This window comes from Rhipicephalus microplus, chromosome X (assembly GCF_043290135.1).
Source record: "Rhipicephalus microplus isolate Deutch F79 chromosome X, USDA_Rmic, whole genome shotgun sequence".
NCBI lineage: Eukaryota > Metazoa > Arthropoda > Arachnida > Ixodida > Ixodidae > Rhipicephalus > Rhipicephalus microplus.
Genome location: NC_134710.1, coordinates 466,550,465 through 466,567,331, shown reverse-complemented (window position 1 = coordinate 466,567,331; position 16,867 = coordinate 466,550,465). Strand labels below are relative to the sequence as shown.

The following is a 16,867-nucleotide window of genomic DNA, read 5'->3' as shown; positions in this document are numbered from 1 at the left end:
ACAGTACGCGCAGGCGCACAAAGCAGCGCTAGAGCAAGCGTCGTCTGCAACGCTACTCCTTTCAGGACGACGCACGCCCTACCACAATGGCCGTTCCTTAGATAAAAAAAAAGGAAAACAAAAGTGGTGTGAAGAAAACCATGCGCGCAACTTCAATCGTGATCTACCGATTCACGTTCTCTTCATCTCCATGATTACAGTAAAAGAAAGTGTTCAAACTTGATGCGCAGGGAAACTTCAATAAAATGAAATATTAAAAAGTAATAAACTGCAAAAAACATTATTTCACTGGGAGATAATTTAGACTCCACGGACTGCGCTCCACGGCAAAACGAGAGAGAGAAAGGGGGATCATTAGCCACTCCGCGAGTGCTTTGAAGACGCCGCTACTAGCCTCCACAGTCACCCCTGAGGAAGAAACCAAGTCGGTTCCGAAACGTCGGGTTTCTTCAGAACTTTTGGTAGGAGTCTAAATCATTTCCCCGTTTCATACCTAACTAGACAGACTTCTGTCGAATGTTTACATTCACATGATTTTACTGCATGATCTTTGTCAGTTTATTCCACCTAAAGATGGTGCTAGTATTGGCAGCAGCGCATGCTGTTGAACGTAAACTTGCAAATGAAAAAAAAAAAAAGCATGACGTTTCTATCTGCGATTGTGCGCACTCCGGGCGCCTTCATAGGGACCCTGTGACACTACTTGAGCATGTATTCTTCATCGGTTCTTCAGGTGCTGCGCAATGTGCCGATATTGTTGCGCGAATTACAGCACCGAAATCCACACTGTTATAATTTCAATTCACGTGACAAACTACCTTTTCAGACTACAGTGGCACACATCGGCTATATTTGTTATGGGAAGTGACGTCATGTAAAGTGACGGTACGCCAGAGGTCGTTCGCTTCTGATTGGCTTTACACGACAAATAATACTTATATGGTCGTAGCTAGGTCATACGAGTGAATGCTAAAAAACAGAGTTAATGCTAAAAAATGCGACGGGTGGTGGGCGCCGACGTTGCCAACGCGTCTTGCAAGCAAGCCGAGAAGTGACCCCGCCCAAAGCGTATGTATGCATCTCATACAGTGTGACCGTGGGAGCGTCTGCTACCCGACGCACGTGGTTGGTAGTAACCAACGTTACTAGTAACCATGCTAACGACGCCGTCAAAAAAATTACGGCATATTCACGGGGTGAATGATGATGAATGGGCGAAGCTCCGGAGGGATTTATCGGTAAACTGTGAATCTTCCGTGTAATTCGGCCAGTCGATCATCATGTAAAGACCTGAGAAACGCTGTGTGTGTATATACACAAATCAACTTTTATTTGTTCTTAGACGATAGATGGCTTGCGATGTCCCTTGCCTCGCGCGCTCGCACATCGGGATTCTGTCTGCGAGCGCGCGCTGCTGCCGCCTTGCGCTCTCTTCGCTGTGCAGCCTTATCCATCCGGCGACTCCGAGCGCGCGCCAACAGCGAACGGATTTTATTACAACGCTCCCCCTAGCGTACGTCGCCGCACTAAATCGAACGATTGCCTTCAACCAATGACACGCGCCATATGTGACATCATTCCTATTTTATAAGATCTCGCGTCTTTCATCAACTACAAGTACCGCTTTCTAGTTCATAACATCTTGCATCTTTTCATCATCAGCTACAAGTACCACCATCTAGTAAACACTACAAGAACTAAACGAGAGGTGGCTACATACAGGAGACGGTACCGCCATCTAGTGAACACTGCAAGAACTAAACTAGAGGTGGCTACATACAGGGGACGGTACCGCCATCTAGTGAACACTGCAAGAACTAAACTAGATGTGGCTACATACAGGCTACAGGGGACGCACAGCCCACGCCCTAAGGAGCTTCGCCCCTAAAAGAGCGGTAGGGAGGTATTGTGTGAAGGCCACGATGAAGTGACATTTCTGGTATGTCTTTATGGGACGCGCGCCGAGATTGGAAATGGTCGTTGGCGGCAGGATACGTGTAAAATGCGAAAGAAAACGTTTCTCGCCGTCGTCTGCTCGAGTTTTCAACTTTGAGAATTTATAACTTCACTTTTCACTCACCAATTTTCATCACTCTTGCTGCATTCGTCTTGGCAATGATAGCTACACACGTTACATTGCTAAATAAGGCTGTCACAAAAGTGTCGCACACTCTAAAAAAAGAGCGAGTAAAAAGGGGGTCTTTTTGCCCCCCAACAATCATCGTCATCTATATTGCGTTCCATCCTTGCGCTATCGTCCCGCGCCCGGTACATTCCGGTCACGATCGACATGCCCATTATTAGGGTTACATTGCATTCTCGATAGGAAAGTGGCCAGCGCCGAGTTTTCAAGAAAGGAAGCTCACGCAAGCCTCATGACGATTATTGTTGTGGGACAAAAAGACACCCTTTTTACTCGATATTTTTTTAGAGTGCAGGGTCCGTTTAACAAAGAAAGGGAGTGTTTCATCCCGAAAGGAACAGCGTGGCAAACAACGCTTGCACTAGCGCTGCGCGCGGTCGACGCTCACGCGAATGCTGGAGGCTAGGTGTACGTGGGATCTGCCAGTTTTTTTCACACACGCTTTTCTCAACAGATACACGTACCCAATCAACCAAACGTGCACTCTCTTTAACATATCGTCGTTTTTTTCAGCAAGGAAGTGCTTACTTTCCTTCGCTGCCTAGCGTATCAGCTATAGGGCAAGCTTGCAGAACGACATCGAGCAGGCACCGGTGGCGGATGCTTCCAACTAATTTCGCGTGCTTTAAATACATTCGCACAGCAGTTCCAGTGACTGAGAAGCTCTCCTCAAAGGCGTCGCGGCTGCAACCTGGGCGCCAGCAAGGAGCGGCGTGCTCATCAACAAGCAAAATGGCTTCTGTACAAAGACAATGACTATTTACGCTGACACATGCCTTGGCCTAAATTTAGGCCTGCAACGCTCACCACCGTTTAAGTCGATGACAATTTCGACGTCGTAAGCAGTGCTCCTTAGTCCTTGATTCGTAGATTAGCCCAGGAAGCCAGTGCTTTTTGATTAATCGCAGATTTCACTTCATTCGACGCCACGCATGCTTCGAGTCACAACGCCATGTTCCGCAAGCCTTCTTTGACGAAGAAGGTCTGCAGCGCGAGACACGAGACTAGAAGCCACTTCGCCCAATGTTAGCATAGAACTATCCATGATGGCTACCCTGTGCTATCAAGCGAAAGTAGCGCCTTGTAGTACCCAGGAATTCCCTAGTTCAAGTGCTACGAGGTTGTGTTGGCGGGGGTAGGTGTTCTGTGGGTTGGTCGATTAGAGAGCTGTGAGTTATGTGAGGATGCGTTGTCTACAGAACACTCGACGCCCAATCCCCCGTAGTGGATAGGAGCCATAAATCTAGGAAGAAGCAAGCGCCCGTTGTGTATTTTTTTGTGTGTGGTGTGTCATCTCGCGATTGTTGATGAATCAGCAGCCCGAGCTTCTACGGTCACAGCTGGTTCGCGGATGAATCGTGTTGCCCATTGGTTAACTGTCCTGATTGATTGGTTGGTATCCCATCGTACGTGTGTGTTTTTTAACCTTAGATGTAGCTGCGAGCTCTGAAGTTCAAAGCAGATTACGCGAACAACTCGTAGTCGTGTAGCGACCAGGTTCCTTTTGGCGTTGCATAAATGGTTGCCAGACTGGAAAAGTGGTTGTTGCCAGACTGCCGCTAAATTTGGCTGAAAATGTTTTTTGTAGTTGTGGCTTCTTTGTTAGAGTTTGGTGCTATCCGCGGTGCATTTTGCGAGTGCATGAGCGACGCTGGCCCTTTTAATTAACGGAATGAACCGAGCCTAGCAGAAGTCGAGTGCGGCGCTGCCGTGTAATTAAGAGGCCGTTTTAATTAACGGAATGAACCGCGCATTACAGATTTCGTTTTATTTACGGAATGAACCACGCCTAGCAGAAGTCGAGCGTGGTGCTGCCGTGCAGTTAAGAGGCCGTTTTAATTAACGGAATAAACCGCGCATTACAGAATTCGTTTTATTTACGGAATAAACCGCACCTAGCAGAAGTCGAGCGCGGTGCTGCGGCGCAATTAAAAGGCCGTTTTAATTAACGGAATGAACCGCGCCTAGCAGAAGTCGAGCGTGGGTTCAACCTTTAGACCACTTAATTTGGCGCTCTGTTTAAGTTGTATCTATAATAATAATATTCTAAAAAGTCGTCGTAAACTATGCTTAGTGTCCGTCGCTTGTGGGGCTCAGCTGTGCTGCATAACACAACTGTGCTGCGGTGATGCAAATTGATCTTGCAGTGCTTTCAGGAGTCTGAATTGAGTGCTTGCTAATGACATTTTTATATAAGAGCCGTCCAAATGATCTGGGCTTCGCACTGCCGTAGCACTACCTCGAAGCTCACTTGTACCCATTGCAATAAACTGTTAGTTGCTCGGTCGACAATAGCTATCGAACCCAGTACCTCTCGCATAGGAAGTTTACCACCAATCGTGTCCCCACCCCTGCCGTAATAAGGTAACTGCGAGGGTGTACGAAACAAATTCAGAAGACATCATGTGCACTTACTGAAGTTTTTATTGTTATTATTGCACCGTAACATTATTTAGAAATAAGAACAGCGTACTGCCTCACATGTATGAGACCACTCAGTCAAATCATAACCAACTTAAGATCCCCTTCCCCACGCAGAGTAGCAAGTCAGCGAATTTTACGTGCCGGCGAAATTCTCTGCATTTTAATAAAGAGTTCTCTCTCTCTTTAAGATTGTGGTGGCATCATTTTTACTCATAATTAAAAAACTATTTCTATTTCAAAGCAGGCAGACAAAGGGCCGTCTAAAAGCAAAATTTTCGCTTTACCTACAGGCATTGAAGCCATGCCGACATAAGCACTGCATGTGCTTGCATTTTGTTTTTTAATTTGACAAAATATGAGACGGTAGGCTACATTAGAGCTGGCTATCCCAACATCATGACAGTAATGTACAAGCTAAACGCACAAACAAGCAAAATTTTAAATAAATAAAAAAAACTGATCAGAGGCACTATGTACATACTTTATATACTTTATTGCTTATAATGCATGAATGAGCACAGTATGTATGGGCATAGTCCTGTTCATATCTCGGGATCACATTAAAGATAGAGTCCGTACAAATGGTGCCAGGTATAATTGAACTAAGGACAGTTAGTTAGATCTGTGTCCATTGAAAAAATCATGAAGGGTGCTCACTGCACGCCTTTGATTATCAGAATGTGGGCACGGACCAAGTATTTTTCTAGTCATCAATGGTCTTCTGTCGAATCGGTTCAAGCAATCACGTAGTTCAGCTCATTGTTTATCATATTGCGGACATTCTAGAAGAATATGATCCTCTGACGCGTCGACATGATCACAGTGTGGGGCCATTCTTCTTTTATACCGCATAAGAAGTGAGGTGTGTATGCAATACCTAATCGTAGATGGTGCAATATTGTGTCAAATGGTCTATCGATCTTTCGATTAGGTGAAAATCACAGAGACGGATATTTTATATAAGAGTGAAAACTTTGCATGTTCATCAAACCAAGCGTCCTTGCATAATTTGTAGCACAGTTCAGAAAGAATTGTCTTGCTTTCTGAGATAGACGGGTGCTGGTGTCGAGTGAAGCTTCTTTGTGTGCTGCAGTGGCTAATTTGTCAGCAATATACTTTCACTCCTATGTCACTTGGAAACCACTGAAAACATATCTTGTGGCCGTCCAGATAACAGATGGTAATTGTTTTTGATATTTCATATATGATGTTATCATATATATGAAAATAAAAATGCTTAATCATTTACAGCGCTCCTTTGGAGTCAGACTATATTACCAAGTTTTGCCTTTGCTGGCTTTCAACAATGAATTTTGATGCTTGTAATATTGCAATAAGCTCCGCTGCTGTAGACGATATCCTTTGAGAAAGTTGGAAATCTTTTTCTATTTTATATACAGGTATACGAAAGGCAGTGATAATGGTGACAGGGCCTGTCAACTCAGTATTATCTTTAGAGTGAGGGGGCCTGTCAATCGTAGTGTAATCGTGACTACAGTGACGGGGCCCATCGGTGCAGTTGAAGTGAGGAGGCTCGTCACCGTAGTGAAATCATAACAGTGATGGGGCCTGTTAGAATAGCGATGCAGCTATAGCGACGGCCCCGTCACCGTAGTGTAATGGTAAACGTGAGGGGGCCCATTGGGGAACATTTGTAGTAGTTTTAGACGCCAACGTCTAGCTGTCCTGGTGGCATAGTGGCTTGACGCACAGTTAAGGTAGCTGTTGTGTCGTGACGCAGGTCGTCAGTTCGAATTCCAGTTTTCGAATGTTTATCTTTTTTTTCCCTTTTTTTTCCAAGGTAATGCAGCAAGAAAACTATGCCGCGTTCTGCGGCGGTTGTTAGACTGCCCTATCATGTGAATTTCGTGGTGCAGTGTCATTGGTGTCCGACTGCGGTGTGAACCGCTCTCTTCGTCATTTTATTCTCTCAGTATTGTTTCACATTATTACTTGTTTTTAAATGATAATCGTGTTAATTTATTGGGGTATAACTATCAAATTTCTTTTTTGCCGATGTTGAAGGAAGACCTTTCTTAATGATTTCCGATTGATAATGCACTGGGCGAGCAGATTCTGCCGTATGCCTTTCAATTAACTTTGCTGTTGCATTTAACAACCACCCTTGTCGGGGTTTCCGTTTCTTTGCATTTATACCGCAGCTTCAACTAATAGTTTGTTAAACATAATGTGATTATGTTTAACAAACTTAACGTGTTGGGGTTAATTCAATGTGTTAGGGCTAACGACCGGTACAAACAGCTGGTTGTTAGCCCTAACGTATTCATATTCGTAATTTCTTACAGAAAGCGAAAGCGACGCCCGCGACAGAATGCATGCCAAGAGGGTGGTGATCCCCAAATTGCCTGTACAAGGAACGTCCGATGATGATCATGGCGATCAAGAATCCCACGCAAAAAAAAAAAGGGCTGAAAAAAAAGGTTATTTCTTTGCTGCCAACTTTATAAAACGTAGTCCTTCGAACTTGTTCGCATCGAATCAATACTCATCCTGTGTGATTTCTTGCTCTTAGAGACAGAAAAACGACCAAGCTAATGCGAAAAAAAAAAACATGTACGAGAAAATTCTCAAAAGAAATCTCGACGATGCGCACCAAAAAGTGCAGTCTGAGCAGAGACCTAGAGCTCAGGTAAATGTGCCATTGTCTTGTATAGTGCAAGGGACTCTAAAAGAAGCGTTACTGAAAGCAAAACCTTCACATACTTCCTTGAACATATCATGAATTAGCAGCCAAGGAAAAGGACAAGGAGTTCGTCTGAGAGTGGGTCATCAGATAGTGATGACTTGTGCTCCAAGTCAGAACTTCTTGACATCAAAAAGAAGAAAGAAGTGAGGAAGGCAAGAACAAAGGTGCTGGCAGAGAAAGAGGTGGAAAAAAACCGAGACATGTGGAGACAGCGTGCTGAAGAGCTGCAGGAGGACAACAAAATTCTGAAGCAGCAGGTTGCTAGTCTGCAAAGATGCCTTGAGAGCAAAATTTTTGAGCGTAAGATTGCTTATTGCTCGGCAATAATTACTTTTCCAAGCTGCATGTACAGTGATTTAACATGACAGCTATGTGTTTATGTAAATCTTTATGTACACGCAGTTGCAGTCCAACAAGACCGGCCAGCATCTCAAAGCATGTTGCCAGGCTAGTTTCCCATGAGAACTGCATGCAATGATGCTCTCAGTTACATATCATGTCATGGGAACAATGATATAACAGACTTTGTCCTGCTTTATGAAGTCAGCTTTTCATTCATTTATTTATTTGACTAAGCAACTTGCTCAATAGTATGTGCAGAGCAAATGTTATAAGAAATTTGACGGCACTTCGTCGACTAGTTGAACCAGTTCAAAGAATGCTGCACTTTTAAATTTGTTTTACAAAAGTGCACCCACTGAACACAGCCTGAATTAACTCCCAAGCGTAAGCTCGACTCTATGGTATCAAAATCGCAGCTTTTTTTGGTAGGTAATGGAGGAAATACTAGTGCTGTCCTACTGAAATAATGTCAGTTCTTCGAAAGTGGAGGTGGGTAGCTGATAGTATAAAACTGTAAGACAGAGTAGTGAAGCCATGAAGCTTCGAACTAGAAAAAAAATTTTGTCTTAGTCTGGTTTATCGCATTATTTCATATGATTTTCACTTTGAAAGTTCAAAGTGAACCCGAGTAACAGGTCAGCACCTCGCTGTAACTTTCGGAAGCAGCCAGTACTATATGGTGTTCTGTAATTAGCACTGTACACTTGAACTTTATTAGGCTGTACAACAAGAATGGGCCGTGTAACAAGAGCCTCTAAATTTAACAGGCTTGAGGTTTTGACATCTCAATATATTGCAAACTGTTCCACCTGAATCACTTTTAATTACAGCACTTCCTATGTCGCAGGACACAGAAAGCTTGGTCGAAGGTAAGTACTTCGCTTCTTTTATGATATAATTGCCTGTATTTTAAAACTGAAGGGACACTTACTGTAAGCATATCTTTGTTAACTTTAGATCCATTGAATATGATCAAAACTGCCTGCAGTGAACATGTTCCTTGTAAGTAACAGTTCTGTTTTCATTATACACAGTACAATTCATGTCATTTAAAGTAGTGCAGGCACAAAGATCACTCATTTTTAATATTCCTGATTGTTGTGTAGCACCATGGCTATCTGATGCTCAACCACAGAAAGAAACTATGGGAGAAGAGAGACCTAGAAACATTACACATTTAGGTAAGTAGCAGGCTCAAATATGACCTCAAACATTGTGAAATTAATTTTATTTTGTTCCATGACGAAAACATTATCTCTCTTGCAGGTCAAAGTGGAAATTTCATTCATATGGGAGATGGTTCAGTAAGTAATGAGACAAAAAGTACAATGTCACTGTTTATTCAGCTGCTTTTAATGCTTAACCTTTCTTCCTGCTGCTACATAGCTACTCTATATCTTAGGTGGTGTAGCTAACTACAGAAGCTTTCCTATAGGGGGTATGCGAGCCTTGATCCACAAGAGGGCAACATCATCGCCGCGCCATTTAGAAATTTCATTCGGACGCGCAGTTCTGCTGTCCATGTTTCGACGTGAAGAAAGTATTCCGGAGATCTCTAAGCATACAAGTTGTGCAGATTTCGAACGCAGCGCATGCGGCGAGCGCGCGAACCATCAAAATGTCGATCTCAACGCTAGCGATCCTTACGGATGGCATCAAGTGCATATGCTCTATAGCCTGTTGCTTGCAGTATAATGTTTACCATTATATTTTTTTTTGTATTTTTTAACCACAAGGGATTTTTCTAGCATACTCAAGTCTGCAGTTTTAATCTTTGTACCTTTTAAGGAAAGTATAAGCACCGGTGTGACCAGCTTACAGTTTTCATCGTTTATTGTCTCAGAACAGCTAGAGTACAGTTCGGATCACAGCTGCCTTGATCACCTGAGCGGTGCTGTGGGGAGAAAATATGGTGAAATTCTAAAGCAGATACTCCACTTCACTGATAATGCTTGTTTTCTTGTGCAGAGTGAATATACTGTATGAACTGAACAGGCACAAGTGCATTGCCTCTAACAGAGCAACTACGATAATGCTTCATTTGATTTGCAGCACACCACTCATGCACTGTAGACAAGTGTGATGAACTGTACATAATATTCATGTGCTACATCCTAGTATTATGCCAGGTGCATTGGCTAAACAATTTTAGTTTAGATGTATGCTTACAACAGGTAATATACAGCATTTTTTGTTTCAATATTGCTTACAGTACAGTTATTTCCTGCTCCTAGATTTATAGCCATAAATGCATTTTAAACACAGCTGTGACTGCTGTGTTTACACAGCTGTGACTGCTGTGAATACACAGCTGTGACTGCTGTGTATTGCTTATGTATTGAGCTTGTTGCTGTCTTTTCTTGTAACCTCTAGGCAGCTGAAATCAATGATGCTCCATTATATTTATTTTTCACAGTTCCATTTGAAAAACGGCATAATAAGTGGCACGTATGCCTGCGAATTAAGTTTGTTATTGCATTGAACAACCACCCTTGGCGGGGTTTTCGTTTCTTTGCATTTATACCACAGCTTCAACTAATAGTTTGTTAAACATAATGTGATGTTCTCAAATCGATCTGCTCTGCGTATTTTTCATGTCGCTGTATAAAGGCAACATATGGGCTGATGCCAAATGTGCAGGTCAATATACATTGTGTTCCAACCCTGACGGCTGTGTAGTTGGACAGTATGTTTCAGTAAGTCCCAAAACTACAACACATATGACTACAATACGTCACTTCAAGCCTACTCTGCCTGAAGTCCCACACTCGCCTCCTTCAAATAAGGGGATATGTACATTGCTTTTGTCCCCTAAATCTGTGATTTTGCTATGCAAACGTAGATAGACATTCGAGCTCTCTACGGTGCTGCAGATACTCGCACAATGGTGTGCTCCTTGTAGCTGTCTTCCCATCCCGAGGTGACACTTGTTCTGCAGGAGCAAAACGTGTCCTGTATCATTCTCTGCCATTAAAATGGAAGTGCGCCGAAGTCGTAGGCTTGAGCAGCTGTCTGAATGCTTTAATTTGCAAGTACTGGCTGGTAACCGAGTCGATGAAACGAATATGCAAGAATGAACGTGCATCTAGCAGCGTCGATGTATCCTAGGATGAGGATAGCCGTAGGGAGCTTGAGTGCTGTCACCTTGCGCAGCAGTAAATTAAAAAAAAAACAAATAAAAGCTTCTCAAATCAGTTCAGTAAGAGCACAAACAGAAGCACTATGTCGAGGCCCATCACTCTAGGCAGCGTTTTTAAAACTGGCCATCTCATAATTACTTCATTACGGTGCTGATGTGGTTGTGTCTGGTGCATGCGCTTTTAATGATGGCAGGGAAAGTTCGCTGCACTTGCAGTACTGCAGTAGATTTCGTGGTGGGGGGAGCTCGGACCAGGGCCTTGCGGCAGCTGCCACTCAGCGAGTCGGGTCCGTCAGCGAGAAACTCGACTCAGCTGATCGTCCAGGTTCTCGCTAGCCAGCAGCTCCTCCCATCGCTCTACTGTAGGATGTTGCCTTTAAAATAGGCAACATTATTCGAAACAATACTGAAAGCAGAAAAGAAAGAGAAAAGTTCAGTTGATCAGCGTGACTTGAACTGAAGTCGCACAGCAACAACGTATAATGTTGCACACCAACAATGTACGCACTGCGTCTAGAAAATTCATTGCGTTAGGGCTAACAACCGGCACAAACAGCGTCGTGATTTTCTTGCAAAAAAGCAAAATTACGACTCTTGAAAGCAGTAACGTCAATATTGACGCATTACTCTAAAAATTAAAAAATAACAAAGTGGGATTCAAACTGATGCACTGCGGCACCATTGCATCCCAAACTGTGCGTCAACACACTGCGCCACCAGAAGAGCTAGGCGGTTGTGTCTAAATCCGCTAGAAATTTACTTCAACACCCCCATCCCCCTCATTTTTACCATTACATTACAGTGACTGGGACCGTCACTAGCTGCAACACCATTATGACGGGCCCCGTCACTGTTATGATTTACTATACAGGGTGTCCCACATAACTTGAGACAAGAATTTGAAAGTGAAAAGAACTGAGGAGGCGAATTTGGAACCAAACGCATACTACTCGCACTAGCCTGTAGGTAGTCAGGCTATTTTTTATTGCTTTCCATACAAATAATTGATAATTCTTAACTACCTAATTTTTTGAATTATGGGTGGAAACCCAAAATACGAACACTGAGATGTAGAGCACTTTCAGAAACCACCGACTAAATTGTTTCTTGTACGATATGTCTCGCACTGTTATTTTTTCCGCATTGTAAAGAAAGCCCATGAAATGTGTAAAGAAGCTGTGTGACGGACCGCTAGCGCACTGCTATAGGCTTTCTTTACAACGCGGGAAAAATTACAGCGCTAGATGTATCGTACCGGAAACAATTTAGTTGGTGGTTTCTGAAAGTGCTCTACATCTCAGTGTTCATATTTTGAGTTTACAGCCCATAATTTAAAAAATAGGTAATTAAGAGTTAATAATTAATTAGTATGGGAAAAAATTAAAAAAGAATAAGCATATACAGGCTAGTGCAAGTAGTACAAGTTTGGTTCAATTCGACAGTGAAGTGTCTTTCATTTTCAAATTTTTGGGTCAAGTTATGTGGAACACCCTGTTTACAGTGACGGGCCCTGTCACCATAATCATTTTATTTTATTTATTTATTTATTTAGGTACTCTAAGGGCCCAAATGGGCATTACATAGGGGGGGAATGAATTGAAAGCCGACACAACGTACAATATTGTAAAAAGAAAGAATCAACACAACAAAAGTGACATTACAATATCATAAGTACACAATTGCAAAGTACAGCGTAAAACATATAAAAAAAGTGTAAAAGGGACAGAAAATCTGGTATTTGGAAGGTAGGAACACAAATTTACAGCCTAGAAAAGATGAGCATGATGAAGACAAGTTACAGTGTATTTTGAATAGCTAGAAAAGCGAGGAGTGCGGTTTGAAAAGAAGAGGTGTCTGTTTGGTCCACTAGGCTACTAGGTAAAGAATTCCATTCATTGATTGCCAGAACAAGGGGTGAGTTCTGATATTTGTTTGTTCGGGCAAAAATTGGGCCAACTTTGTGAGCGTGGTCAGCGCGTGCGGACGTATAGGGTGCCGGGAGTATAAATTTGCGAGCGAATGGTGTTGGATGATGGTACAGGGTGTGAAAAAAAGTTAATCTTGACAACTGCCTGCGTTCGGTGAGAGGGGGGAGATTAAGTTCTTCCTTCAAGGCAGATACACTCTGGTATCTTGAGTACGATGACAGAATGAAGCGCGCGGCCTTGTTCTGTACGGATTCAAGCATGTTAGTCAGACACATCTGATGTGGATGCCAGATGATTTGCGCGTATTCTAGTGAAGAGCGGATAAGAGAATTATACGCGTGAAGTCGTGTCTCTGAATTAGCTAAATAAAGGTGACGCTTGAGCAGGCCGAGCTTTTTACACGCCTTCGATGTGATTTTTTCTATATGGAGGGTCCAGCTTAAATCGGAGGTGAATGTAACTCCCAAACATTTGAAGGATGAAACTGTTTCTATTTTGGCATTATCTATTAAGTAATTATAAGTTTCGGATCTTGTCGTAGAAGAAAATTGCACATGCTTAGTTTTTTCTACGTTTATTTTCATCAGCCATTTTTCGCACCATTCAGTTAGAGTAAATAAATAATGCTGGAGTGTAGAAACATCATCGGAAGTTACTATTTCTCTATATATCACACAGTCGTCGGCAAAGAGACGAATTGACGAGGAAATGTTACATGCGAGGTCGTTTATATAAATCAGAAACAGTAAAGGGCCAAGTACTGACCCCTGGGGGACTCCTGATGAGACACCCACTGGGTTAGAAACGTGGTCATTTAATTTTACAGATTGCAAACGGTCTGTTAAAAAATTACGAATCCAGTGGGTTGTTTTGTCATCCAGATTAAGGTTACAAATTTTAGCCATTAGACGCTGATGTGGAACCCGATTGAACGCCTTCGACAAATCGACAAAAATGGCATCGGTACAAAGCAACCTGTGCTGTGAAACGTGGAGGTCAGTGACCAGCTCAAAAAGTTGTGTCTGACATGAGAAATGTTTCCTAAATCCGTGTTGATTGCTAATGAAGAAGTTATTCTGATTAAGGTGGGTTACAACATGCGTGAAAAGAATATGTTCCAGCAACTTGCAGCTGATTGAAGTAAGTGAAATAGGCCTATAGTTAAGGGGATCAGACCGGTCGCCAGATTTGAAAAGTGGTAGGGTATGGGCAAATTTCCAGTCGTCCGGCAAGCAACCTGAATCTAGGGATTGCTGAAATAACAACGAAAGCAGGTAAGCTGAGTAAGGAGAAGTTATTTTCAAGAGCTTCGCTGTTATACCGTCAGGCCCGGGGCTAGTCTTGAAAGCTAGGTGGTCGATAGCGCATGCCACGCCATGGGCTGTAATTACAATGGGCGTAAAACTGGAATCTATGTTTGGTCGCGATGGATCAAAAGAGTCATTTAAAGGTAGCTCGGTAGTGGCACATTCTTGCAAGGATAACTTATCCCCGGTTGCATTGGTTAGGACGGGTACCGTGTTTTTGTTCTTGGGGTTTATAATACTCCAGAATTTGCTTGGGTCGGTTTTCATAATACTTGGGAGCGTAATATTAAAATACTTATGTTTTGCCTCACGTATTGTTTGTTCAGTTAAAGTAGAAATCTGTTTGTAGTTCTGCCAGTCATCAGGATCGTTGGTTCGAGTTGACTTTCTGTAGGCCCTTTTTTTCCTGTTTAAAAGCCGTTTGACGTCACGGGTAAACCATGGGTCGTTCATCCTAGAGCTTATTACTGTTTTTGGAATACAAGATGCCTGAATTTCTTTGAGCTTGTCGCGAAATAGACACCAGTTTTCATTCATTGTACGATCCTGCAACCCAGTTTCAAGATTAACAGTTAAGGTTTCCAGCATATCGTTCATTTTTTGTAAGTCAGCGGGTCCGTTGTTGAAGATTTGTTTTTCTGTTTTAGTTTTGATAGCGCGTGCCACTGATAGTCTGCAGTGTATGGCCTTATGGTCACTTATTTCGTCAATGACGTGTGTGTTAGTAATTTCGGGTTAATTCGTGAGAATGAGGTCAAGCAAATGTGCGCTCCGCGTTGGTTCGCATACTATTTGCGCAAGTTGGTGGTAATCAATACATTGAATGAAGCTAAGGCATTCGAGGCGATTATTTTGCGCAGTGACGGAGTTTGTTGGCCAGTCGATACCCGGGTAGTTAAAATCACCACCTATAACTAACAAGCTACTTGGAAATTCGTACAAGATGGTGCCAATTGTATCGTTTAAACTGTCGACGAAATCTGCGGGACCAACGGGGGGACGGTAACAAGCCCCTAAGACACAAGGTGTATGGCCAATGTGAATGCTGACCCAGATAATTTCTAATGGTGAATCGATGTCTATTTGTGATGGGCGATACTCTTCTTTAACTGCGATCGCTACGCCGCCCCTGCGAGAGCCGCACCTGTCCTTGCGAAAAATTTCGAAGTTTGAAGGAAGGGTAAGATGTTTATTTGGTATTTCGTCGGAAAGCCATGTTTGTGTGCCGATAATGATATCGGCTGAACATGTGTGCATAATAGCTTTAAGGGTGTCAAGCTTTGGAAATATACTGCAGAAGTTTGCTAGGAGTAAGAAAACTGGGGCTATTGTTTGGAAGCTACGTGAGCGACTAACAGTGTGTCACCTAGAGGAGGGCTGATTTTTTGCAGAAACCTGGACTACTTGGTTTATGGATGAATCATAGCGGTAAATGCTGCGTTCCGTGTGAAGCTTGTTAAAGCGCACATAATATTTTCCTCCGTCAGTTCTATTTGCCTTTCCGAATTCACACAGTTTCATTCTAGCGAACTGAACCTTCTGGGAAAAATCTTCCTCAAGCCATACTTTGGGTGATTCGAGGTTTTTCAGTTTATGTCCAAGGCTCAGAGCTTCTATTTTTTATTTAAAGTTCAGAAATTTTACAATGAGTGGCCTATGAAAGTTAGGTCGACTGCGACCAACGCGGTGAGCCCGTTCAATGTCGCCAACGTCATGCCGGAGATGCTTAGAAAAAAATTCCCTTACAATACGTTCCGATTCCACGTAGTCCTCATGTTCGACTTCATCAAGACCCTTAATTATAAGATTGTTTCTGCGCATGCGGTTATTCATGTCATCCACGAGATCTATGAGCTCTTCATTGGCCTTGTTAATGTGAACTTTCACTTCTTTAACGGAATCAGCGGCGGCATCGATGTTAACCTTACAATCAGACACATTTTTCATACTTCGTTCGATAGCGCGAACACGAGTGTCGATGCTTGTGATATGCTGTTTGATTTCTGCCAGAGCCGTTTTGGTTTCTTCATGACACTCTTTGACAAGTGCGAGCACATCATCGATTTTGGGCCCTGGATTTGCTTCGACATCTCCAGCTGATAGCAGCAGGAGCGCAAGGCACATAGACAGTAGCAGTGAAGAAGGTTTAGGGCAAAGTACCCAGGTTAAACCAAACGCTTTAAAGAAACAATCGACACGACGGCACCCGTGTGCTCGGCTGGGAAAGAAGGTACCGATGCGTGCATGGTACGTACAAACGTCAACACCCATGGCACAATTGTAACAACACACGTGGTGGGATTTACGGCCTCATAAAGTTGTGGTAGCTGCAATTACGGTGAGTGTGAACAAAAGTTTCCTACCTATCACAGAAGAAGGCACGTGTTAACAGTATGCCACTCGTGGCCGCAAATCCCGGAGGTGAACAGCTTCCCAGCGTTTAAGTATGGTCCCGGTGGCGCTGTTGCTTGTGACGTCACAGGAGGGCGTTTCTTCTTTTCGTCATGCTGGTCGGGGCCAGATAGTAGTGGATTGTTGACAGCTTGGTTGATGAGTAACGGCCAGGTGGCTTGGGGCTGGTTGCGCGAGGCAAGCGTCGCTTTCCTATGACAGAAGAAGGCACGTGTTAACAGTATGCCACTCGTGGCCGCAAGTCCCGGAGGTGAACAGCTTCCCAGCGTTTAAGTATGGTCTTGGTGGCGCTGTTGCTTGTGACGTCACAGGAGGGCGTTTCTTCTTTTTGTCATGCTGGTCGGGGCCAGATAGTAGTGGATTGTTGACAGCTTGGTTGATGAGTAACGGCCAGGTGGCTTGGGGCTGGTTGCGCGAGGCAAGCGTCGCTTTCCTATGACAGAAGAAGGCACGTGTTAACAGTAT

The 16,867-nt window shown here is 43.3% G+C and overlaps 2 protein-coding genes across 10 annotated transcripts in view; one reads left to right on the top strand and one right to left on the bottom strand.

Annotated features, from left to right (window-relative positions):
- LOC119160827 (uncharacterized) overlaps nucleotides 1–3,263 on the bottom strand; it is a 34,065-nt gene extending 30,802 nt beyond the window's left edge. The window contains exon 1 of one of the 2 annotated variants that reach the window (XM_037413076.2): nucleotides 2,951–3,263. The gene's annotated coding sequence lies outside the window, so the exon portion shown is untranslated. The remainder of the gene's footprint in view (nucleotides 1–2,950) is intronic. The other variant, XM_075880746.1, reaches the window with a different exon arrangement.
- LOC119160829 (uncharacterized) overlaps nucleotides 3,264–16,867 on the top strand; it is an 82,494-nt gene continuing 68,890 nt past the window's right edge. For 6 of the 8 annotated variants that reach the window (XM_075880740.1, XM_075880741.1, XM_075880737.1 and 3 more), the window contains exons 1-5: nucleotides 3,396–3,535; nucleotides 8,447–8,485; nucleotides 8,574–8,618; nucleotides 8,723–8,797; nucleotides 8,883–8,920. Coding sequence is in view for 2 of the 8 variants with exons in the window: in XM_075880736.1 (XP_075736851.1) it covers nucleotides 3,495–3,549; nucleotides 6,874–7,008; nucleotides 8,447–8,485; nucleotides 8,574–8,618; nucleotides 8,723–8,797; nucleotides 8,883–8,920 (387 nt within the window). In the remaining 6 variants the exon portion in view is untranslated. Of the gene's footprint in view, nucleotides 3,550–6,873; nucleotides 7,009–8,446; nucleotides 8,486–8,573; nucleotides 8,619–8,722; nucleotides 8,798–8,882; nucleotides 8,921–16,867 lie in introns of all 8 variants that reach the window. The other 2 variants (XM_075880735.1, XM_075880736.1) reach the window with 2 other exon arrangements.